The sequence below is a fragment of the Acinonyx jubatus genome, chromosome A1 (assembly GCF_027475565.1).
Source record: "Acinonyx jubatus isolate Ajub_Pintada_27869175 chromosome A1, VMU_Ajub_asm_v1.0, whole genome shotgun sequence".
NCBI lineage: Eukaryota > Metazoa > Chordata > Mammalia > Carnivora > Felidae > Acinonyx > Acinonyx jubatus.
This window is the reverse complement of record NC_069380.1, coordinates 107,894,484-107,918,146: the sequence shown is the minus strand read 5'-3', so window position 1 is coordinate 107,918,146 and position 23,663 is coordinate 107,894,484. Positions and strand designations below refer to the sequence as shown.

The following is a 23,663-nucleotide window of genomic DNA, read 5'->3' as shown; positions in this document are numbered from 1 at the left end:
GCAGGACATGCTCTTCCATGAATGACTAACACAGGCCTGTGGCAGACCCCAGCTCAAGAAATAAGGTGGGGCAGTTGCCAGAATCAGGAGTAGGAGGCAGGGGCCCCTGGGTTGTGAGTACAGAAACCATATGCAGAGTGGCACGTGCAGAAAGCCTGGGCTCCTTGACACTCGCTTACTACTAGAGTAACTGTGATAAGTCCTACTTCATGGAGTTCTTATTACAAGGACTGAGATACTGTGTGTAAAGTGCCTAGTAGAGCATCTGGCATATGACAGGTTCTCAGGAACAGCTAATTCTTTTATCCTTGTCAAACAATTGAAATATGCTGGATGTCAGAGGAATGATGGGAAGTACGGTGCCTTTGACCAAGAGGTCAGAGAGTAGAACCTCTCTTTGCTCCCTGGAAAATACTCAGAATTCTCTCCAAATTAACAGATATTCCCCTACTCAGGGCTACTTCTCTCCCTTCTATGAACCTAAAGAGATCATTCTAGTTAAAAGTAACGTTTCCTATCTCTGCATATATCCAGCATATAGCCACCCCTACCTCACCCATGTCTCATGTCCTCAGTAACAACTGCATTGACTGCCTCTGTTGACCAGATGTAAACTCCTTGAGAACAGACAAGCGTGAGTCCTTGCTCCTCCCTGGGTCCCTCCAGATCTTTCTTCACATGATGCAGTGCAAAAAAGGGGTGACAACAAATTTCTGCATCTTTGTAATGTATTTATATCCCATCTCATCTCTTGAAGTCTTTGAGGTAGCTAATAATTTGAATACAATAAGAAAATGGTAACATTAAAGTAAAATACAAAGAAAGGTAAAAGTTATGCCTCGGAGAAAAGAACAAAAAATATGCAACTGATCACTTTGAAAAACACTATGGCACTTCCTCAAACGGTTAAACATAAAATTACCATATGACCTGGCAATTCCACTCCTAGGTATATATACAGGAGAACTGAAAAACACATATCCACAAAAAACTCTGTACTCATATGTTTGATAGCAGCATTCTTTTTGATAACCAAAAAGTGGAAACAACCGAGATGCCCATCAACTGATGTATGGATGAACAAGATGTAGTAAATCACTCAATGGAATAATGATTCATGCTATAGCATGGACCAACCTTGAAAACATCAAGTGAAGCAAGTCAGTCACAAAGGTCACATATTGTATGATTCCACTTATCTGAAATGTTCAGAATAGATAAATCCATATGGACAGAAAGTAGATCAGTGGTTGCCAAGGGCTAGGAAAAGAGGAAAGTGGGGAGTCCCTGCTAATGGGTACAGAGTTTGTGGGGAGGTGATGAAAAAGTCCTGGAGTTAAAAAGAGCTGATGGTTGTACAACTTTGTGAATATAATAATAACCACTAAAATACACATTTTAGGGGCACCTGGGTGTCTCAGTAGGTTAAGCATCCAACTTGAGCTCAGGTCATGATCTTGTGGTTCACGAGATCCAGCCCCATGTTGTGCTCTGTACTGACAGCTCAGAGCTTGGAGCCTGCTTCTGATTCTGTGTCTCCCTCTTTCTCTACTCCTCCCCTGCTCATGCTCTGTCTCTCTCTTTTTCTCTCTCTCTCAAAAATAAAATAAACACTAAAAAGTTTTAAATACACATTTTAAAAGAGTGCATAGTATGGTATGCAAATTACACCTTAATTTAAAAACAATTTAGGGGTGCCTGAGTGGCTCAGTTAAGTGTCTGACTTCTGCTCAGGTCATGATCTTGTGGTTCGTGAGTTCGAGCCCTGCATCAGGCTCTCTGCCATCGTCAGCACAAGGCCTGCTTTGGAACCTCTGTCCCTCTCCTTCTCTTCCCCTGCCCAGCTTGTGTGGGCATGCACGCTTTTTCTTTCTCTCTCTCTCTCTCAAAAAAAAAAAAAAAACCAACAAAAAACCATTTTAAAAATATGTGGCTAAAAAAGACTGCACAATTGATATAGTGAAATTTCAATTTTGCCTGAGCTTTCTGGTAGCCAGAGTTATAAGGGAAGATGCCATCAGTTACATACTTATGAAAAGGAAAAACACATGTAGACACCAGAGGAAGCAGAGTTTTAAATCGTTCGGCATGCTGGCACAAATATTGCATAGGAGGTTGAAGTTAGGAGTACTAGGAAAATACTGAATTAATGGATTGGTCAAGACAGGAAGGCAGTTAACTGTGCAAAATAAATTTGGACAGGTAGTGATGAGGGATAAAGGAGGAGCCTGTGGCATTTTACCCAGAAGGCTGTGGACGGCTTGAAGGCATAATTTCTGGGAAACAGTGGGAGACGGTGCGGGGGCAGCTGGAGTGTAGAAAGGGTCAGTGTCATTGGTCCTGAGTGGTCATTTCCTCCTAAACTAGCATGGTTGTGGCAGTGCCCTCACTTCCAGGGGTATCCACTTCATGTTCCCTTTGGCTAGCATTGTTCCTTCCCTTCCTTTTCTTGTCTCCTGAGATTCTGCCAGGTTTTACAATTTTTAAAAGGTCCACTTCTGCATCGTTTTGAGAATGGGAGTAATAAAATGAGATTATCATCACAGAGTCTTGCCAGTCCTTCCCTAGAGCCAGAGGGCAAAAGAGAAGGCCCAGACCCCAAACTTCAGTTTATTTTACTTGAAACCCGGAATTCACTGTTTTAGCCCTGGAACACTAGAGAGCGCCGCTGTGCTGCAGGAGAAGCCAGCCTCCAAGTGCTCGCACTCCGCGCCAACCATGCCACCCGGCCGGCCCCAGCCACTGACACGAGTCCGCTGCTCCAGGGGGCACGTTGGTTTTCAGTGATGTTCTTAAATGTGCATCCAGACAACCCAACAAAAAGAGTCTCATACGAGGATACAAAAGTCAGCAGTTTCCTGCAAGTGCAATGAAAGCGCAATAGCCAAGGAGGCTCTGGGACCCAGGTGGATGGATGGGGAGCCTGTTGCACCCAGCATCCAGCTCACTGATTGCTGGCTTGTACATGTGGGCTCTGATTGATTGTACATGATCTTACTTTCCCCTTGGCCCTGTCACTTCTCTTACACGGGGACCAGGGAGGGGAGTAGGTTGTAGTGTCAGGGCCAGCTGGGCAGGATTTCCCTGTGGGATGCTCTTCCAGCCTCATCCACTCACACAGGGGAGGTTCCAAGGCTCTGGAAGCATCCTACGCCCCTGGAAAGGCAGGACTCAATAGTGACCATTCAGTAGAACCTGGGGGACACGAGGTCTGGGACAAACCCCACCTGGCTCCCAATCCCAATGATAGGGTTTCTCTGGCTTCACCATGATTTTCTGCCCTTCCCTTTTAGATGGTCTTTTAGCCCCTCCTTAAAGGAGTCTGCCAATCTCAGGCAGAATCATCTGCTTTGGGAGACCTGTTTAGTCTCTGGTATGTGTCTGGCCCAAGTATAGCCACAAATTGGGCTTTTTGGACCTAGGGAGGATCACTCCTAGGAAGATGGATTCTGGGAGATTTTGCCCATGAGAACAAATAGGCTTTATTGAAGAGCCCTGTGTCCTTGAAGCCATGAAGCATTAGGAGGTTGCAATTTCATCCTAAATTCCTCCAATTTCTCATTTCTAGCACTACTGGCCTGAAGCTGTGTGTCCTCTACACAAAGGACCTTCTTTAAGAACACCTGGCTCTTGGGGCACCTGGGTGGCTCAGTCAGTTAAGCATCCAACTTCAGTTCAGGTCATGATCTCACGGTTCGTGAGTTCAAGCCCTGTGTCGGGCTCTGTGCTGACAGCTCTGAGCCTGGGGCCTGCTTTGGATTTTGTGTCTCCCTCTCCCCCTGCCCCTCCCCTGCTCACACTGTCTGTCTGTCTGTCTGTCTGTCTTAAAAAAAAAGAACATCTGGCTCCCCTCTTTCCCCACAAGGAAGAGGGAGGCCCCCCTCCTGCTGGGGCCTGCTGAAGAGGGTGCTAACTGCTAGGACCATGTGGCTCCAGCATGCTCTTCCCTTCCCCCATCTTCAGACACCTTGGCTGTGGGAGCTCTTCACAAATCATTAAAGGAGTGGAATGTGAGCAATTCCATCTTAACAACCTCACAGAGAGTGTACACGTCCTCAACTAAGAGAGCATAGCATCTCCAAATCCAGGGAGTCATTCAGATTCTTAAAAGCAATCAGAATCCATCTTACCAGACGCAGCAGGAAGAATTGTTAGACTTACATTAAAAGGGCATGTTAATAATTACTCTGTGACAATAGGGGCAAACTGGGTCAGCAATGAATCAACAAGGATATATTGTCAGCCTACAGATTATAGGAACTGTTGTCTATTGTTCCAGAAGGGCCCCTCATTTCCCCTCCTCTCAGCTGGTCAGAGTCAGCAGGTGGGCTCAGAGAGCATGTTGGGGTGCTTGCTCTCATGGGTGACCCTGGTCAGCCTGCTTGGAGCTCACCTCACTTCCTCTCAGGAAATGCTGGTGAGGGCCCTGGGGGCCTCCTCATGTCTTTTAGTTTGTGTGTCCCACTCAGCAGCCTAAGACTCCAGAAGTAAGGCTGTTGTTAGGAGATAGGACTATTATCAGCAAGACTTCATCCTGCACACTGCTGATATGCTCTGGAGTGAGCTCCACCAGACCTGCCCAGGGATGGCAGACTGGCACTGAACTCCTGTCTGGCACATGCCTGCCTCTTCTACCTGTGTACCGGCTACACCATCTACCCTAAGTTCTTCCACAGGCCATGCACAGCTGCCAGGAACACTTTTGCCCTGACACAGGCAGACGTCCCAAGCTTTCAAAACTCAAGTCAAAGACATCCCCAGCACCCCAACTTTGTGCCCTTGCCAAGCCCCGTGTTGCTGAATTGTGCTCAGCTATTGTGTGGCTGGTTCCTATCAGCTCCAGCTTCTATCCACCACTACATTCCAGACCCCAGCCTTGTGGGTGCCTGCCTTGCCTGCGACCAGATCAAAGAACCTGAGGCTTCAGCCCCCTCCCCAACACACATATGTCTGAGGCTGATCATGTTTTAGAAGCACAGCCCATGGGTTGAGGAGCCTCTTGCTGTCCTAAGAGCACTCCCTATGCTCCTCTTCGGTGGTCCCTTCTTCCTGGCCTCTCAAAAGGTTTGAAGGAGAAGGCCTGAGCATCAGAAAACATTCTTACCTAGAATGAAGGCCACCACATAGTTGGAGATCTGTCCCATGCCCACGATGACAAATAACACAGTAAACATCTCCCAGTTGATGGAGAAAATCTGTAGGAAGCTGAAGCCAGTTTGCACAGCCATGGTCGCAAAGAGGATGTTCTTCCTGCCAAACCTGTAGAATACAGCACAGCAAAAAAGATGGCATGTGCAGTTCACAGCCGGGCATGTGGCAAGCCCTGAGTCAGGCATCACTGCAGACTTTGTGTTTGTTTGTTTGTTTGTTTGTTTGTTTGTCTCTTTGTTTGTTTGTTTTCAGGGCTGTGTGACAGACTTTTCTCCCTGTCTCATCCTCCCACTTCTTCCTTGGTGAGGTCTTGGGCATCCATCCACACAGGAGGTGACTTCTGAGATTCAAAACCTTCTGTAAAGGCCCCATATCTTGAAATCACAGAGCGGCTCATGCAAGGACCACATAGAATTCTGCTCTTTAGAACAAGCCACAGGAAGAAGCTACCACCACATTTCTGGCACATTGCTAAGTACAGATTACAGATACATCTATCAGCAATATGGGAATTGTGTCAATCCAGAGTGAAGACTCCCTTTATGGCAGTGGTCTTCAACCTTAGCTGTACTTGAAACCCCCTGGTGCCAAAAAATGCTCATGTCAGCATCTCACCTCCTAAGATTCTTATTGTCTAGGATGCAGTTTGTATGTCAGGATTTAAAAAAAATTCCCAGATGAGTCTAATGTGCAAACAAAATTGCAAGCCAGTTCTCTATGGGAAAAGTAGCTGTTAACAGTAGACGTGCTGAGAATTGGCTTAAGCCTTCACTTCGCTTTCTGATAGTGACCAATGAGTAGAATGGAGCACAGGCGTGGGCAAAACTGTCTCCTACGTCATTTTCCAAAATCAGATCTCAGGCTGTTGGGTTTGCTGTCCCTTTGGACTTGGTAAGTGGTAGAGTGATAGGCATTCCTCTGGGAAGCCTTCTCAACACTGCCGTTTAGCATTCCCACCTTCCTGCTCTGGTCCCCATAGAACATTCAGGGGCCAGTGGGGCACTTCTCCTGGAGCTGCAATGCTGTCTCCTCTAGATTGAGATCCAGGAGGTCCACAACCAGCCTTGGTCAGTCTGTGGCCCTGGTGCCCTGCATAGCAGTGATGTGGGCACTGACTGGCCCTTACTCTGACTGATGGCTGTTTGTGGACAGATCATCTGCCATGTGAGAGTTAGGGATAGGATGGGGAGGCAGTGGTGATGCCAGCAGGGTGTGTGTGTGTGTGTGTGTGTGTGTGTGTGTGTGTGTGTATTCTTTTTTTGAGAAGTTTGGTGATATAAAGACTCCAGTCTCCAGTGGGACCATTGCCTCCTCCCAACCTTTGGGCAAAACCCTGGAAGTGCAAGGCTGGGAAAACTGAACAAAGTAAGGTTCCAATAAGTAAACGAGGGCAGGGAAGATGTGAGACATTAGGGCTCCTCCTTGCACTGACTTGTTGGTATGAGGGGCCTCTCTTTCTCTGGGTAGAAATACCCAAAATTCAGTTCAACTCCCAGACAGATAGTGAATGGACAAGGGGCTCTATCCCACCCTTTCTCCCTCCCAGCCTCCTTACCTGTCTGATAGCTGCCCGGACACGAAGGAGCCAAAGAGCACACCCAGGAAGAACAGGGAGGAGGTGAGGGGCGTCTTCCAGTCATCTTCACACACTAGACTCCACTGTCAGAGAAGACAACATGAAGTATGGACCTGGCCCTCCAGCAGGCCCAGTCCCAGCCCAGATCTGAGGGAGTAGCATGGCAGCTGGAAAAGGTTCTCCTCCCCTGTGACAGGCTGTCAACTTTGTGCTAAGGGCCTAGGTCTCACCCTGGGGTTGACTCTTGACTCTAGCACTTACTGGGGCAAGTCACTGCCCTCCCTGAGATTCACCTTCCTCTTCTCCAGGTAAGGGAGGGTAATGCCTTGGCTCTTCTTGCGTCCCATAGCAAAAAGCTAGCCGAGGCCACGGCTGTGACCGGTGACCCCTCAGCTGTGAAGCAGTATGAAGCAAGGTAGTATTTCTGCTTCAGAAGGCATCCAAGCATGGAGGGAAGGTGTTTGAAACTCCCCAGGGGCAGGGAAGAGGGCCTGGTCCCTTGGTCCAGGCATAGAAGTTTCCTCTGCCTTATTGAAAAGTGCAAGTGGTCTATGATTATATTTTCTGAACAGACTCCTCCAGAAAACCCTGTGTTCACTGCTCTATTCACACCATAGGCTGAGTTTGGAGCCTAAATTCAGGACCCACTGTATGGTGGGGGGTGGGTATCTATACCTCCCCAGCACCCCTTATCTCCCCTCTACACTCCTCCACACTCTTTCCTACCCCTCCTACCCAGCCTTTCCAGAAAGGTGGTTCCTCCAATTCCCCAGGGCCTGTGGGCTGTCACACCCCTAACAAGTCCCTGCTGGTAGATCCATAACATGAGGGCTTCAGCAGGAATTTCAGCTCCCAGCTCTTCAATTTAGTCAAGTCAACAAAATTTCAAGGGAAGTTGCAAAGATTTCAAAGTGTGCTCAGTGAGCTTTCATTCATATATATATATATATATGTATATATATATATATATATGAATGAAATATATGTGTATATGTATGTATATGTATGTATATGTATGTATATATGAAATATATATACATCCATATACACATATATACTGCAGGTACCCATAGATATTTTGGGGGCTCTGGGTCAAGGGATTGCTATGTGTGGCAAGATGATCCAGTGTACAGGAAAACCCCCTGCCTCCTACCCAATCCCCCCTCCACTTGGTGGTAGAACTTCTTCCATGACGTTCATCAAGCAGTTCAGTTCTTAATCCTCACAACTTCCCTAAAATAGATTTAAAAATGAATTCACATATTTATATCACACTTCAGTCTCCAGCAGGACGCATCCAAGAGAAAAGTATAAAACAAAAGGCTAAGGAGTCAGGGCACACAACAGAGGGGAGGAAGGGTTGCAAAATAATCAAGCCAGGATTAGACCCACAGCCAGCTGTCCTGCCCAGGGGCCTGCATGCTTGCCAGAGACGCTCTGAAATCCAGCTCTGAAGATCCCTGTGGCTCAGCTCGCAGGATCCCCATAGGCAAAGTGATATACTCGTTCTGCAGAATTTAGTTTTTCTGAGTACTAAGACCTGAGAGAAGTCTCTCCTGTAGACTTCCTTCCACAAAGGGGTCACGCTGTGATGTTGAGGATAAGGTCCTTGAGAACACTCCCGTCCTAAAGACAATAACAAGATTCATGAGGCCGCCTCTCCTGGCACCCACGATCCTGGCTACAGGCAGAAAGCCCAAGCATAGCTCTGCAGAGGAAAAACAAAGTGGGCCAGGAACTTGACTCTCTGTCCCCCAGGCACAAGCAGAGGATGAATCTGAGACCATGTCCAGAGTACAGTTTTTCTTCAACTGGGGTTCCTGAATGGGCTTCAGGGGAAAGGGCACAAACCCTCCAAAACTGTATGCCTGGATTCATGTGCCCTGTCATGCCATGGGTTAGAAGGCATAGACAGGACATATGCCTGAATTAGTGGCCACCCACTTCTGAAAAATCACTAGCCAAAGTGTCAGAAAAGAGCTTGGAATCTGCCCCAACACACAGATTCATAAAACTGAGACTCCAAAGCCTCCTAACATGTTGTTTTGCCTGCTTTGTGTAAGAGTGAACTGAGGTTCTGAGACTGGGTTTGTCTGAAGTCATAGCAGTAAATGGGCTTGCTAGATACCAGCTCAGGCTTGATCTTGTACCAACCTTGCACCCATGTCATGCTTTGGACAAGAACTCCAAAGGTCAGGCAAATGAGCTTATTAAATACCATCCCCTATAATTCTTCATGGAAGACACTAGGACCAAGGGCAAAAGACATCTACCACAGCATTTAGTGCTGGGCAGAGCTGAGAAACTCTCAAGTGTGGTAGGGGTATTGATGTGTCTATTGTTCACTGTCACCATTCCATCTGCAGTCAAGCAGAAAAGCTCTTCAAAGAGAATGTGCTCTCCTTTGTGGTTTTTGAGTATTTTTCTGTCAGGATTTTGCCTTAGAGTAGGATAAATAAGACTTAAAGACAGGGGCGCCTGGGTGGCTCAGTCAGTTGAGCGTCTGACTTCAGCTCAGGTCATGATCTCACGATTCATGAATTTGAGCCCCGCGTCGGGCTCTGTGCTGACAGCTTGGAGCCTGGAGCCTGCTTTGGATTCTGTGTGTCTCTCTCTGCCCCTCTCCTGCTCTCTCTCTCTCTCTCTCAAAAATAAATAAACATTAAGGAAAAAGAAAGACTTAAAGACAGAAAGGAAAGAGGAAGACTGTTAGATGTGGAGCCAGGGATTACATGGCAAAGGTAGCGAGCAGGATTGGCTACCTGGTACAATCTGAAAATGCAAGACCTTTGTTCAAAAACTATGAAGAATTTCAAGATGTTAGTAGCAGAGCATTACAAACAACTTTGGAGCCCCATATGACTGCACAGTTTGCATGCCCATAAAGAAGGCCTGGCAGTGGGTCGAGCCTGGTCCATTTAGGGAATGGAGCAGGACAAGTTCTGAATTGGGGTGCTGGGAAGGATGGGTTAAGGGCCAGCTCCCCATTGCTCTCCTACTGGAGCCCACACAGCCATGGCTCTAGGTCCCCCTTCTTCCCTGAAGAGGGGCCCAAGAAGCCCTATCAGCATCATGTGGCACAGGAGGTAGTCATGTGCACAGAGCATCCACCTGTTGCGGGTTCATGGAGGGTGTTTTTGGCCTTTGGAACTCCTGCTCATACCCAGCAGAGGAAGGCAGCTGGACATCATAGCTACCCATGGTTCATTCCAAGGTGGGGCCCTCTCTTGAGAAGTTACTATGCCCAGAAAATCCGTTTGGAAAGCTGAAGCAGACCTAGTAATAGGATACAGGATTTGTAGACAAAGTTCCAGCAGCAGCTCATGAGACTAGAGTCCTAGAAATCAGCTGCCAGCCTAAAGAAGGGCCCTTTTCTCCATGGGGCTATTGTGGAGGCCAGGCCCTACCTGTGACCAGCCCTTTGGGACTTGAGGGGTGCATCTTGGTGCCCCACTAGCCAGAGCCCAGGGAACTCCCTGTGGTTAGCAATGACATTGTAGGCTGAGTGGAAGATAGTCTTAAAAAAATCGTTTTAATAGGAAAATGTTTATTTTATTTAATGTTTATTTTGAGAGAAATTTTTTAAATAAAAAATTTATTTAAAAATTTTTAATGTTTATTTTTGAGAGAGAGAGAGAGAGAGAGAGAGCAGGGGAGGGGCAGACACACACACACACACACACACACACACACACACACACACACACACAGAATCCAAAGCAGGCTCCAGGTTCTGAGCTGTCAGCACAAAGCCCAACACAGGGCTCAAACCCACAAACTTGGAGATCATGACCTGAGCCGAAATCAGATGCTCAATCAACAGAGTCAGCCAGGAGTCCTGAAGAGAGTCTTTTCTTAAATAAGACAGAACTGTCCCTTGGGTCTCTGCACATATGTGTACATACATGTACACACAAACATGCATAATGTGATTTGCTCAGAGACTAGTGGTGGACGGTCTGGTGAGGAGCTGGCTGGTGTTGCTCTGGAGCTGTGATTTCAGGTCAAGCACTAAAATTTCCAAAATATAACCCCCTCCTCCACCACACACACACACACACACACCACATTGGACACAGTGTAATGTTGGAACTAACTGGCCCAAGCTGTGTAGGGTGGGGGCACCAGATATGCCTTCTCAGGGTTACCATGTCTGCCTCATCCCCAGGGTCTTAGACCTCAGGGTCTTAACATTCCTTAACATAGCAGAGTGAGTCGTTGTAGCTGGGCCACCCTTCAGCTTTGCTTTAAGAAACAAAAACCCAGGTCACAAGGTAATAGAAGACGGAAGGCCACTCTTGGCATAGAAACGCATGTCTCTCATGCCCCTTCACAGAAACATTGACTATAGTGTATTGGGTGCTCATTGTGTGCCTTGTATTATCTCATGGGATCTCAAGGTTGTCATGTGAAATGAGTACTCTCTTTATCCCTACTTTATAAATGAGGAAATGAAGGCACAGGGCAATGAAGCAACCAGCTCGAGTTCTAGTGGATTGGTAAAAGGAATTGCTTAATTATTTATTCAACCGTCATTGAGCACCTGCTCTGGGCCAGACTCTGTGTGGGGCACAAAACAGACATGGTTGCTGCCTCCACAAAGCTCAAGGTCAAGCATACTTTATAGGACAGATCAGGTGTGCATATGTGCATGCATGAGCCCAGTAGTCCCGGGCAGGGCAGGCTCTGTTCTGGGCCACTGTGCCCTTGATCTCTGGCTAGAGAGAAAAAGAGACACCCCTTCCTCATCCTCTTTCAGATGGACAGAGTTCTAAAACCTGAACTCAATCAGGTAATCATTTTAGATAACTAACGCTTGCACCAGGCTAGGCAAATGGTGTATATTCAACAAATTGTTCATGAATGAATGCTGAATGCTGAACAATCAGGTGTAATGGAAAATGAGTTTGGGGAAAAGCATGGTATCACACCCTGTCCTTTGAAAATCAACTTTAACCTTGAACTGTGAAAGTAGCCAGTCTAGCTAGCAGTTTTACCCTTTACCAAAGCCATAAAAGAACATAAAGATAAGAGTATCCCTGTGACCTCCATAATACTGAGAACTCCAGAAGGCAGCCTGACGTTGAGCAAAGAGCACAGGCTCTCTTGGGCTCTACCACTTCTGGTTGTGTGACTTTGGGCATTCATCCACCTCTATCAGCCTGCTTTCTCATCTTCAAAGAAGTAACAAGAATACCCCTTCCTGGGGTTGTCATGAGCACAGGAAATGTAAGTACAGTGTTTAACACAGTGTCTGACACATTTCAGGCCTCATTAAATGGTCATTCACTTTCTACTAAGCTCATGCCTTTGTTCTCACAGCAAAATCATGACTTAGAACAAACAGTATGAATGAATAAGTAAAGCAGGTTACACTTAAACCTGACTAGCCAACAGAGATTCTTGGATATAAGAACTTCTTCGTCAGTGACCGAAAACCAAAAAAGCTTTTACCAGAAAGCATAAAATCCGTTTATAAATGGATATCAATCTCAGAGATTACTGTGAATGAAAAGCTAGCAATAGTCCATTTAAGAATGAAAAATAGGTTTCCATTGTGTCATCTTACACTTTTCATTCCAGGGGAAAAATAGGAAGTAGTAGTTAGTTAATAACAGAATACACATCCACTCCAATTTCTTTTTCATAACTTTGTTGTGGCTAAGCTAGAAATTTCCCAGCCACATGATGGGGATGGGGGTGGGGAAATCTAGATTTTTTGTTCTTTGTGTTTATAATAGGTTCATTGAAATACAATTTACATACCATAACATTCACTCTTGTAATGTGTACAATTCAGTGGTTTTCGGCATTATTTGAAGAGTTGTGCAGCCATCAGCACTATCTAATTTGAGAACATTTTCAGCACCTCTGAAAGAAACCCCATACCCATGAACGGTCACTTCCCATTCTCTTTCCTCGGCCTCTGGCAACCACTAATATATTTTCTGTCTCTAAGGATTTGCTAATTCTGGACATTTAATTTAAGTGGAACTATACAATATGTAGTATTTTGTGACTGGCTTATTTCACTCAGCATAATGTTTTCAAGGTTCATTCATGTTGTTTTAGCATGTATCAGTACTTCTTTCCTTTTTACAGTTGAATAATATACCACTGTATGGATAGACTACATTTTACTTAGCAGTCATCAGTTGATAGACAATGGGGTTGTTTCCACTTTATGGCTTTTATGAATAATGATGCCATGGGGGTGCCTGGGTGGCTCAGTTGGTTAAGTATCTGACTCTTGGTTCAGCTCAGGTCATGATCTCATGGTTTGTGAGTTTGAGCCTTGCATCAGGCTCAGCTCTGATAGTGTAGAGCCTACTTGGGATTGTGTCTCTCTGACCTTCTCCCCTCCCTCAAAAATAAATAATAAACTTAAAAAAACATTAAAAAATAATGATGCCATGAATTTCTGCAGGCAAGATTTTGTATGGATATATGTTTTCATTTTTCTTGGGTATATATGTAGGAGTGGAACTGCTAAGTGGTGATAAATCTACATTTAACCTTTCAAGAAACTCCCAAACTATTTTCTAAAGTGGCTGCACCATTTTACAATCCCAACAGCAATGAACAAGGGTTTCAGATCTCCATCTTCCTACCAACACTTGTTATTGTATGTCATTTTAACTCTAACCATCCCAACGGGTGTTAAGTGTCTCATTGTGGTTTCAATTTTCATTTCCCTTATGACTAATAATACTGAACAAATTTTGTGTTGAATCTATAGATAAATTTGAGGAGTGCTGCTATCTTAACAATATTATGACTTCTACTTCATGAGCAGAACATGACATGTCTTCACATTTGTTTATGTCTTCCTTTTTTTTTTTTTAAATTTGAGAGAGAGAGAGAAAGACAGTGCATGTGCACACGCGAAGGAGAGGGCAGAACGAGAGAATCCCAAGCAGGCTCCATGCTCAGCACAGAGCCTGACTTGGGGCTTGATCCCACAACCCTGTGATCAAGACCCAAGATGAAATCGAGAGTCAGTCCTTTAATGTACTGAGCCACCCAAGTGCTCCTATTTATGTCTTCTTTAATTTCTTTCAAAGATGTTTTTTAGTTTTCAGATCTTAAGTTGTTCATTTAAAAAAACTTATTCCTGAAGAATAAGTTGTGAAAACTTTCTCTCAGTTGTGCGTTTTTGTATTTGGGAATATCTTTACTTCATTTTTGAAAGATAGTTTTGCTAGAACTAAGATTCTTGGTTGACATCTTTTTTCTTTCAGCATTTTGAATATGTTACCCACTGGCTTCTGGCCTCCATTGTTTCTGATGAGAAGTCAAGGGTAAACCTTATCAGGCTTCCCTTGTATGTCACAAGTCATATTTTCTTTGCTGCTTTCAAAACTTTACCTTTGTCTTTGGGTCTCAGCAGTTTTACTATAATGTATCTGTGTGTGGAACTCTTTCTGAGCTGTGTACATTAGTGTTTTTCTTCTTCAACTTCTAACAAATGCAGTTATTTCCCATGGGGACAGCTTCAGAACTCCATTCTTATGGCCTACCTGTCCGCCTGGACAAAATCTCTGAGCCCTTGCTCCAGAGCTGGTAGTAGGAAAAGTGGCCCTCAGAATTGGATTCTGGGTGAGGATGGTAGCCTCTGCCTTTTCGGCTTGACTCTCCTGGGATGGAACATCTTACCTTACAAACAATCTGGGACAAGCACAACCAGGGCCCCAGTATTCTCAGCCTGTGGAATCTGGGCTTGAGCTGCCACTATATGAGTAGGAGCCAAGTAGAGGATGGGATTCCCCAATCTCTTGGCTGTACTCACCAGTAATAAAGCCTCTACAACTTGGAGCTCAGGGGATAGTGGCGGTGGGGAAGGGGGGTGAAGGGGGGCACTAAACCTTAAAATGTCCTCAGTATCCTTCCTTCTTCAGATTACAGGTAAAGGAAAAAACAACCATAGGTGGGGAGGCCTCAGTGGAGAGCTCTGTGGTCACTAGAGGCTGAACCAAAGCAAAAGTTTGAGTGGGGTGGTAAGGATGGGAGTGGAGGCACCTGAAGGAAAGAGAAGGGGACTCAGAGACCCGGCTCTCCCCCGTGCAGCCTGGCATCGGATCCACCACACATCTCCTAGGCTCCACTCTGGGAACAGAAGTGAGTGAGATGGGGTCTGTATCAGCCCTCCAGCACTGAGGGGAAGCTATGGAAGGTGCCACTGTGAACCTGACCTCCAGTCCTACAAATACACAGCAAAAGCCGCCAGCCTCAGGCTATCTGTGGCCATCGCTAGGGCATGTGAGTCAACCTGGCCCTTCCCAAGAGCCTCCAATCTCTCTCCACCATCTCTACTCTAAATGCGTGCTTTTCTTGCTCTTCTTTTGGGCTCCAGAGACATACTTAAAACCAGACCAAAGTTTCAGATAACAAGGCAGCCCTGCATTAGCCCGGAATATGAAGTGAATTTAGCTTGCTGCCAGGACGAAATTATAGTCCACTCAGAGGCATGTGCAGCTCCTGTGACCCACCCTGCCAGAGCCTTGTTTTTGCCAATACACCACCCTACCTCTTGGACTCTGTGTGAGCGTTCTGTTGTACACCAGGAGGGATGGACAAAGTTTGTTTATCCAGAAACTTGGCAGGAGATGTGGGTGAAGAAGCCTCCGGACAAAAGCACATTCTGAGATCCTGGTGGCCATTGTCAGAGGAGCACAGCTGAGAGGCAACGCACAAACTGTTTGGGGTGAGGCAGCTGATAAACAAACAGGGAAGCAATTTCAGATCAGAGCTAGGGGAAGCCCCTGAGTCTCTTTTATTTGTTTTCTGTGCAAGATCTTTCTGAAAATCTCGCTGGTGTTGGCTGGAGGTGTAGATCCCATACCTTGTCCCCTCTGGAATGTGACAGAGAGCTAGAGTGTGAACTTGGTTAATAATATTCAGGCTGTCCTGACAGCCAAGCTGCTAGTCTCTACACTCACCAGCAGCATTTCCTGGTAGCTTCTAGGCCTGACAGAAAGAAAACTGCATAAGCCTGCCTACTGCTCCAAGTTTTCACCTTTGCCAGAGGCCACCCAGGCCTCAGAGGAGGCACATCCTGTGGTATGTAGTCCCATGTAGTAGCAACCAGATATCAACCTTAGTCTATTTCATCGTCCCTCCTCTGCTACTCCAAATGCCTCCCATAAGCGCCCTATTAGCAGAGGATGGGGCCCTCATGTTCCTACCTCATACTTTTGGGTTATGGGTGGAGAATCAGTGTGTCCTCCTCTGTCTGTGCCCTGACCCCAGGTCCCAGGAAAGATGGCACGAGTCTAGTGCCCCTAGAGGCCCAGGCCCTTTGCTGGAGGCTGTATCATGCTCAAGGGCATAGCCACCAGCAGCTCCACCCACGGATTCCTAGAGGATGCAGCCAACTTCAGGAGAGGACACAAGCCTGGATGATGGAGCAGCATGCCTGCCTCAGGCCACTGGCAGCCTGCCACAGAAAGCTGGTCCTTACCAAAAAAAGGCTCTCACAGGGCCTCTGGAGCATGGGGCCTAGGAGAAGTGGTACCCAGCTCAGAAGTGACTGCCTAGTTTTCCCAACTTGTAAACTACTTGTAATTTTGTGAGGAACTGCCATACTGTTTTTCATAGTGGCTACACCTTTTTACACTCCTACCAACAGTGCACAAGAATTCCAATTTCTCCATATAACAGCCATCCTAATGGGTGTGAGGTGATGTCTCACTGTGGTGTTGATTACATTTCCTTACTGATTAGTAATGTCGAGCAGATTTTCACATGCTTGTATCTCCTCTCGTAGTTAAGGAAACTGAGGCTTTGAAAAGTGATATAACTGCTGAAGTCAGCCAAGTGGCTAGGGGTGGGGTTAGAACTGGCCCTCAAGTCTGACTCCAGAACTTCTTCTTGTGTCACCATCTCTCTGTGGAGAACCACCTCCCCCTACTCACCTACTCAGAGGTGCTTCTCCTCTCCTTCCTCCCAAACACCAGTATCCATTTGTCTTTTATTTTACTCTTCCACCAAAAAAGAAGCAAGGAAGGGAAAGCTTGCTGAGAAAAGCAAACCCTTTTCCTGCATGTGAGTGTGTGATGATGTGCATCCCCAGAGGTGCCCACAGGATCCTTTAGTAGGGCACAACAGGGGGAGCTATGGCCTTGAAGGTGAGCAGCTACCCACCCTTCACACCATGAGGTCAATGACACCAGCGAGGAAGAGAAAAGAGTTCAGACCAGCTTTTAGGGGGGCTGCAGCTAGTGGAGCCAGCTTTAGCTCAAGTTCCAGGAATTGAGGTGGAGTGAGCTGATCCCCAGTCTTAGATACCCCAGGACCAGGCTGTGGGAAGGGGGTGGGCACTAGGAGCCCCTGCTAGGGGATCAGTGCCAGAGAAGCACAGTCACTTCAGGGTCCAAGGTAGGCCTGGTGGCAATGCTGGGGGATCCAGAGGTGGGTCACAGGCTGAGCCCACTTTCCACAGGTCCTATAGATCCTGTAGGCACCACCCCTGGCTGGCCACCAGTCTCTTGCCAAGGAAACTCCTACAGATTCCTCACTGGTCTTCTTGCTTTTCATAGCAGCTAGAGTAAGCTTCTGCTGAAAACCCAAATCTGGCCATGTTACCCCTTGCTTAGAACCCCTATTATTTCCTCACTGCTCTCAGAATAAAGTCAATTAGTCAACATTTTTACAGTGACCACTGTGAAATGATCTCTGTAGGCATATCTAGCCTCACCTGTCATCCCCTGAACACCAGCTGCCTGGATCTACAGGAATTCCTTCCACAGAATCTGCCATGTTCTTTGCTTGGGCAAGTTCTACTCATATTTCCAGACTCAGCTCTAATTTTATCACTTTTTCTTGGAGTCTTCCCTCACCCTGTTATCTGCACAGAGACAGTAATATACTGCTCCAGGTCACACAGCAGGTCAGCCAAACTTGAATTCAGGCTCCAGAATCCTATTACTAACCAGAGTTAATGTTAGCCCTCTCTGTAACCTGGCCAGTGTGCCCCAGGGGCATGTGAGTTTTGAAAGCAGCCCCTACACCCCAACTGTCTTTAGCCCAGTGCCCAGCATAAGGCCAGACATAGTGTCTGATGATTGCTACATTGTTCTGAGACAAGAGGATTAAGGACTAAGAGGGGCCACACTGGGGTTTTTCTTGGGAGGAACACAGAGCAGGGGCAGGGCCAGAAGCTGGGAAATCCTACCTGTCTGATCAACAGCAGGAAACTGGTCTGGGTATGCCCCCCTCAGAAGGACGCGGCATCTTGTGGCCCATAGCACATGTGAAGCAAGAAGTGTAAGGGACAAAGTATGTGTGTAACCTGACTCCTGAAACAGAAAACTTGCCACCAAACCACTTAGGATCCTAAGGTGCTAATGGCATAAACTGGAACCCCTGCCGGCCCCTGCATCCTATGCTTAGAAGAGTCTCTGTGAGTCAGTCTCTTTATGAGTACGTTGGGGCCAGAGTTATGGCTCCTGTGGCCCCTGTAGCCAGTCAGCATCAGAAGGTCCTCTGCTCCTTTTCAGAGAAATTGGAGCCTCACGATAGGACCCCAAGCTTCACCAAAATGTGTATGGCAGAGCAGTAGACCCTTTGATTCTTCCAGACCTCTGTGGCCAGGAAACAGGTCAAACCTGCCCACAGCCTGCCCTGCAACAAGGCTCTTCTCTGTGTATGCACTTGGGTTCAGCAGAGATCCCCACACCCGTCCTCATGTGAGTAGCAGGAACTTGAATCAGACTGTACATCTGAGCAGCCTGGGACTGGGCCTCTTGGGAAACAATTTCATCTGTTGTGAAACTCAAAAAGGGAAAGACAGTTGGCGACAACACTCCCTGCTCCATCCCCTCCATATTAGACTGGACCGCTCAGGAATAAGCCTCACTCGAGCCCTGCTCATGCGCAGCACACACGTGTTTGAGAAGCATAACCCAGTTGCTTGCCAGTCAGGTTTGATTGCCAGTGGGAAACGCGGACCCAGGCACTGCCAGGGAGTCTCAAGGGGTATGAGGCAGATGAAGGATCATTCACACACCCACCTCAGTCACGATGGTGGACAGGTAGATGTCCTGACTGAACTCCCAGCCATCCAGGCAGCTCTCCTGCTCCAGTTGCTCCAGATCCACATCGCGCCCCGGCTCCAGCCCCAGTGCCGAGAAGTTGGCGATCGCCGCCAGCCGGTAGCGCCGGCAGCTGTGAGGCACCTCGCGACCGTCCTGCAGCCGCAGCGGGATACTGTGGTTGCGCCACGCGCTGCTCAGGTTCGCGGTGTCGGGCACCCGGCAGCGGTGCTCCGGGGTGGCGGCCAGGAACACGACTGACATTCCATTGAAGCCGTTGGGGATGATGCTGGCGCTGAGCAGGAAGAAGATGAGGCGCTGGAAGGGCCCCCACTCGCCCAGGAAGGCGGTCACCTCGTCGTAGTCCCGCATGCTTCCCACCGTCGGTCTGCCCCAGCAACAAGGGGTGCGAAGAGCGGTCCCCGTACCGAGTCGTGCAGCAGAGAGCGTTCCCCGAGGGTGTCAGAACGTTCTCGGAGTCGTGGAAGGCTGCGGAAAATTGGGGCCCACGACAGGGGAGGGTTCCCGGGAAACAGGCTGCGTGCGTTGGAACTCTCCCGGTCGCAAAGCTAGACGCCACGGGAGGCACTACGGACCACACGCCCACCTCGGCAGGGGCGGGGAGGGGAGTGGAGGGCGGCCGCGCGGGAGGGGTGGGGCTCCCCGCCGGCTCCGCCTGGTGCTCCGCCCCCCTGCCCTTGCGACCCCGCGCCTGAGCCGCCCTGGGCTCCCAGCGGCCCGGTGAGGCAAAGCTCCGCTCCCTCGCACCCTAAGTCGCCCGCGACCCCAAGTGCGGAGGTCCCAGGCCGAAGCTCCGAAGGGGAGAGCGGGCGAAAGGCAGGAGCCGAGGCCGGACAGCGAGGTCTTGGAGAAGTCGGCCCTTGGCCCTCTCCGTGGACGTCGCTCCAGGCCTCTCCTGGGGCAGGGGTCTCTCCGTGCGTGGCCCTTCCAATCCTGGTTCCGAGTTCAGGTGTCCTCGGGCGCCGCGCGGACGGCGAGTCCGTGGAGTCGGTGCTCAGGAGAAGCCTCTGTGAGCGCGAGGGTGACAGGAGTGCGACCTCTGCGCTGGCACCAGGCTGACAGGGCGCTCACTCCCCACCCGTCCGAGGACGAGGACGGCCGGACTCAATCACCATCCCGCGCTGCTCCGGAAAGCGTCTTCTGGCCAGCCTGGAGCTTCACCTTAAGAAAAGGGGGGAACAGGCCCAGAGCCCGGAAGGGATGAGCAAGGTCACACTGCGTCAGAGACAGGCGCTGAGGAAGGGAGGTAGGGCACAGGGGCTATCGGGTCGGTCCAGGATCCCGCTGGGGTTTCTAGAGGACTTCTAGAGGACTTCAACACGAAGTCTGGCCCTGTGTGAGAGCGCAGTAATGGAGGCGCTCTTGTCACCACCTCTGGGGTCTGATTTGGATCCCTTCATTCTCCCCATGCCCCCGGGGCTCTTTATTGGGGCTGACTGCCAGAGCCTTCTTGGACTGGAAGGCCTTTGGGTTGCAGAAGGGACCGCCCCCAGTCCAGGAACGAGAGAGGGAGGAGGAGAAGGTCTAGTTTGGCCAGATCTGGCAGGGAAATCAGAGCAGGGGCCTCAAATAGTTCAGTGCCTGCCAAAGTCCCCCTGCTGTTGTGTGAACTAGCCCGGGGCTGTGGTCTGAGTCCTGGGGTGCAGAAGGCAGGCAGATGAGGTTGACAGGTTCAAGGTTCTACCTTTTTGGAGATTGTGTGCAAGTGTGTTTGCTTTCCAGGTCCTTGTTAAGTGGCTGAGGGACATTTCTGCCTCAGTTTATGTAGTTTTCAGTCTAACCCCTCCTCTTAGGCTGGTTTCTCATTCCTTTTCTCACTCCCTTCCTTAGAACCTGTTTCCTTTCCTGTTTTTTTTTTTTTTTTTTTAAGCTTATGTTTTTGAGAGAGAGAGAGAGAGAGGGACCAGGTAAGGAGTAGAGGGAGAGGGAGAGAGAATCTTAAGCGGGCTCCATGCCCAGCATAAACCTAGTGCAGGGTGCAGGGCAGGGCCCCAGCTCAGTACCTGTGAGATCATGACCTGAGTAGAAATCAAAACTCCCACACTTAATCGACTGAGACACCGAGGTTCTCCTCCTGTTTCCTTTTCTGTAATGAGACCATATGTCCTGATGTGCTAGGACAGGTCTGATTTATGCATGTTAATCCTGCAAAATTATTAATAGCACATCCCTTTACTTCCAAAAGTATCCTTTAAATAATATTTTATGTGGCCATTGTATTACTTAGCTTGAATCTCATCCTTCCTCCTCTCCCTCAATATAAAAGCAAAGCCTGAGATAGGAATTTATGTGAAGATGGTTCATTTTGAGCAATGATCCCAGGAAAAGGAGTGAGGGGCTCAGAAGAGTGAACAGGAAAGAAGGTAAGGCCAGAAAAGACTGTGTAACCGAGGGGTTATTGGCACCAGGGTCAGTGATTATGCTGTGCTGAAACATTGGATCCTGAGGCCAAAGGAAAAAAATTAGTAATACTGATCCTAATCTTTACTTTGATCATGGATTTTTATATTGATTTTGATTTTTTTAAATGCTATATTAAAACATTATTTCTTTTGATTATGGAATTTCTTGGTGCCCCCTTAAATTTTCCATCTGACACAAGTGCCTCACTAGTTTCACATTTGCCTCAGCCTTTCCCCAAACCTCACTGCTATGGGTGACAGAGATCCCAATAGGACCTTCTAAAGAACCATATGGAATGAGGAGGCATTTGTTTCCCAGTTCTGGCTCCATTAGTTAACTCCTCTGCACTTCTAGATTGCACATGTGTGACAGCTGAACAGGTTCCACCCAAGTAAACTGTTTGACACTGCCCATCAGCAAATGTAAATCCATACCTTGAGCCATTTTGCCCCCCATACAAAATAAATGCCCAAGCGCACTACTTAAAGGTGCACCCACTGAAAGGATTTCCCTTCACCACTGTCTAGGGCCAGAATGGGGCTTTGTTTCAGTAAGGATCCATTTTTTGGCTAGCATCGAGCTAACCCGTCTGTGAGTAAGGGCTGAGTATTTTTCCCCACTATTATTTGGTTGTAGAGAATCACCCCCACAAGACCAAAGTTTGAGCTGAGGGGAAAGGACTGGCATAACTGAGGTAGGTGTCATAGGAGTCTGAGCCACTTGTTCGTAAACTTACATGAACACCGTGGACCTGCTCAGTCCTGTCACAATGCTACCATTTCTATTACATGATGAATTGCCAATGTGCCTGCTCAACATTGTAAGTTGATAGAATTTGGCAATACTCAGTTAACATTAGACATCTCTAGCTGTACAGACCCTTGATGTCCCACTGCCAAGCATTTAGTTTTTTACTGTGGCCAAATAGCTGCTTTTCTAAAGGCAAATAGCTTTCTGCTGCAGAAGACATGACCTTGCCCTGGAACTCTAGAGATCTGTACTGAAACCCTTTTATTAGAGCTTGTCAGAGGCTCTACCCAGCATCCCAGCATCTTATCACCATGAGCACCATTGATTCTGCTGGGTCATATGGACAGAATAGTAAGGAACCTTGTACTATAGTTGTACACACTGTAGAGCTCTCTCTTGCTCTGGGCTTCACTCAGAATTGGGAGCCTTCCAAGGCACTCAATAAATGGATCAGAGTAGTATTCTCACCAAGCACCAAGTCTTTATTAGTGGTCGAGGGTACAGGGTACAACAACTTGACTTAACCTTATAGGGGATTGCCTGGCATACTCCATACTACTGGTTCCCCAATAATTTTACCAATTTGCTTCAAAATACTATGGGATAGAAGAAGCAAATGAGGATATAGATGAAATAGAATTGGCCATGATGGTGGATCTAAGGGTTTATTTTCTAGTTTGTTTATTTTTATGTACATTTAACTCATTGCAGAACAAAAGGGTAAGAGAAAAATGTTACCAGTGTGGAAGGCCCTGAATCTTCATACTTTTTATTTCTCAAATTCTGGCATGCATGTGTCTTACTAGGACATCTAGAGTACTTGATTATTCTTGCTCATTAGGTCATATTAGCATTATGTGATCAATTATGGACTATCATGATGTTTTAGGGAATATCAATATAATCAAAGTCACTAAGTACTATATTATGACAGACAGCATGAGAATTGACATAGTTCAGGGGCAAGAAAGTGAATATGTACTGCTATTCATCCCACAGAAAAGCAAATAGCTTTTGATACTCTTACTGAGGGATTTTGAAAAGAAAATCTTTGGTGTTGGTGCTAATTCTTGCAGCGTCTCCCAGGATGTGGTATTATTTCTGATTTAATAAATTTATCAAAAATGTGGGCACGTTAGAGGCTTCTAGTTGTCCCTACATACCCTAATGGCTCTTAGTTATTAGGGCAGGGAATAAACATTAGGGTCTTGCCAGCTGCTCAGCATAGCTATCCCAGTTATGCACTTAGGGACCACTACACTATGGATCTTTACATCTGTTAGACCTGTTTGAATGAGAACTCTGTTTACCACCTGGCTTTCAAGAGCCTCCAATCTAACTGGGGGACCATGATGGTGTTTCCCAACCCTTGGCATCAATGCTAGCTCATACTCTTGAATCCTTTGAAAGGTCTAGGAGTTTCCCTTTCTCCAGGCCAGAGTTGATCTGGTAAAAGATCACTGCTATGAACAGAACTATGTCTCCCCCAAATTCATATGTGGAAGCTCTAATCCTCAATCATATTTGGAAATGAGCCTTTGGGAACTAATTATGTTTAGATGAGATCATGAGGGTGGGGCCCTTATGATGGGATCAGTGACCTTATAAGAAAGAAACACTGGAGAGCTCACAAAAAGGTGGCCATCTACAAGTCAGGAAGACTCTCATGAGGAACTGAATCCACCAGCACCTTGATCTTGGAGTTTCCAGACTTCAGAACTGTGAGAAAT

General features: G+C 47.4%; 1 protein-coding gene across 2 annotated transcripts in view; it reads right to left on the bottom strand.

Moving 5' to 3' along the window:
* Positions 1 to 20,021, bottom strand: part of SLC22A4 (solute carrier family 22 member 4) — a 42,403-nt gene extending 22,382 nt beyond the window's left edge. For both annotated transcript variants that reach the window (XM_027076734.2, XM_027076735.2), the window contains exons 1-3: positions 18,739 to 20,021; positions 6,707 to 6,810; positions 5,105 to 5,259 (exon numbers count right to left, since the gene is read on the bottom strand). In XM_027076734.2, coding sequence (XP_026932535.1) covers positions 5,105 to 5,259; positions 6,707 to 6,810; positions 18,739 to 19,131 — 652 coding nt within the window. In that variant the 5' untranslated portion in view covers positions 19,132 to 20,021. The remainder of the gene's footprint in view (positions 1 to 5,104; positions 5,260 to 6,706; positions 6,811 to 18,738) is intronic.
* Between the last annotated feature and the right edge of the window lie 3,642 nt (positions 20,022 to 23,663).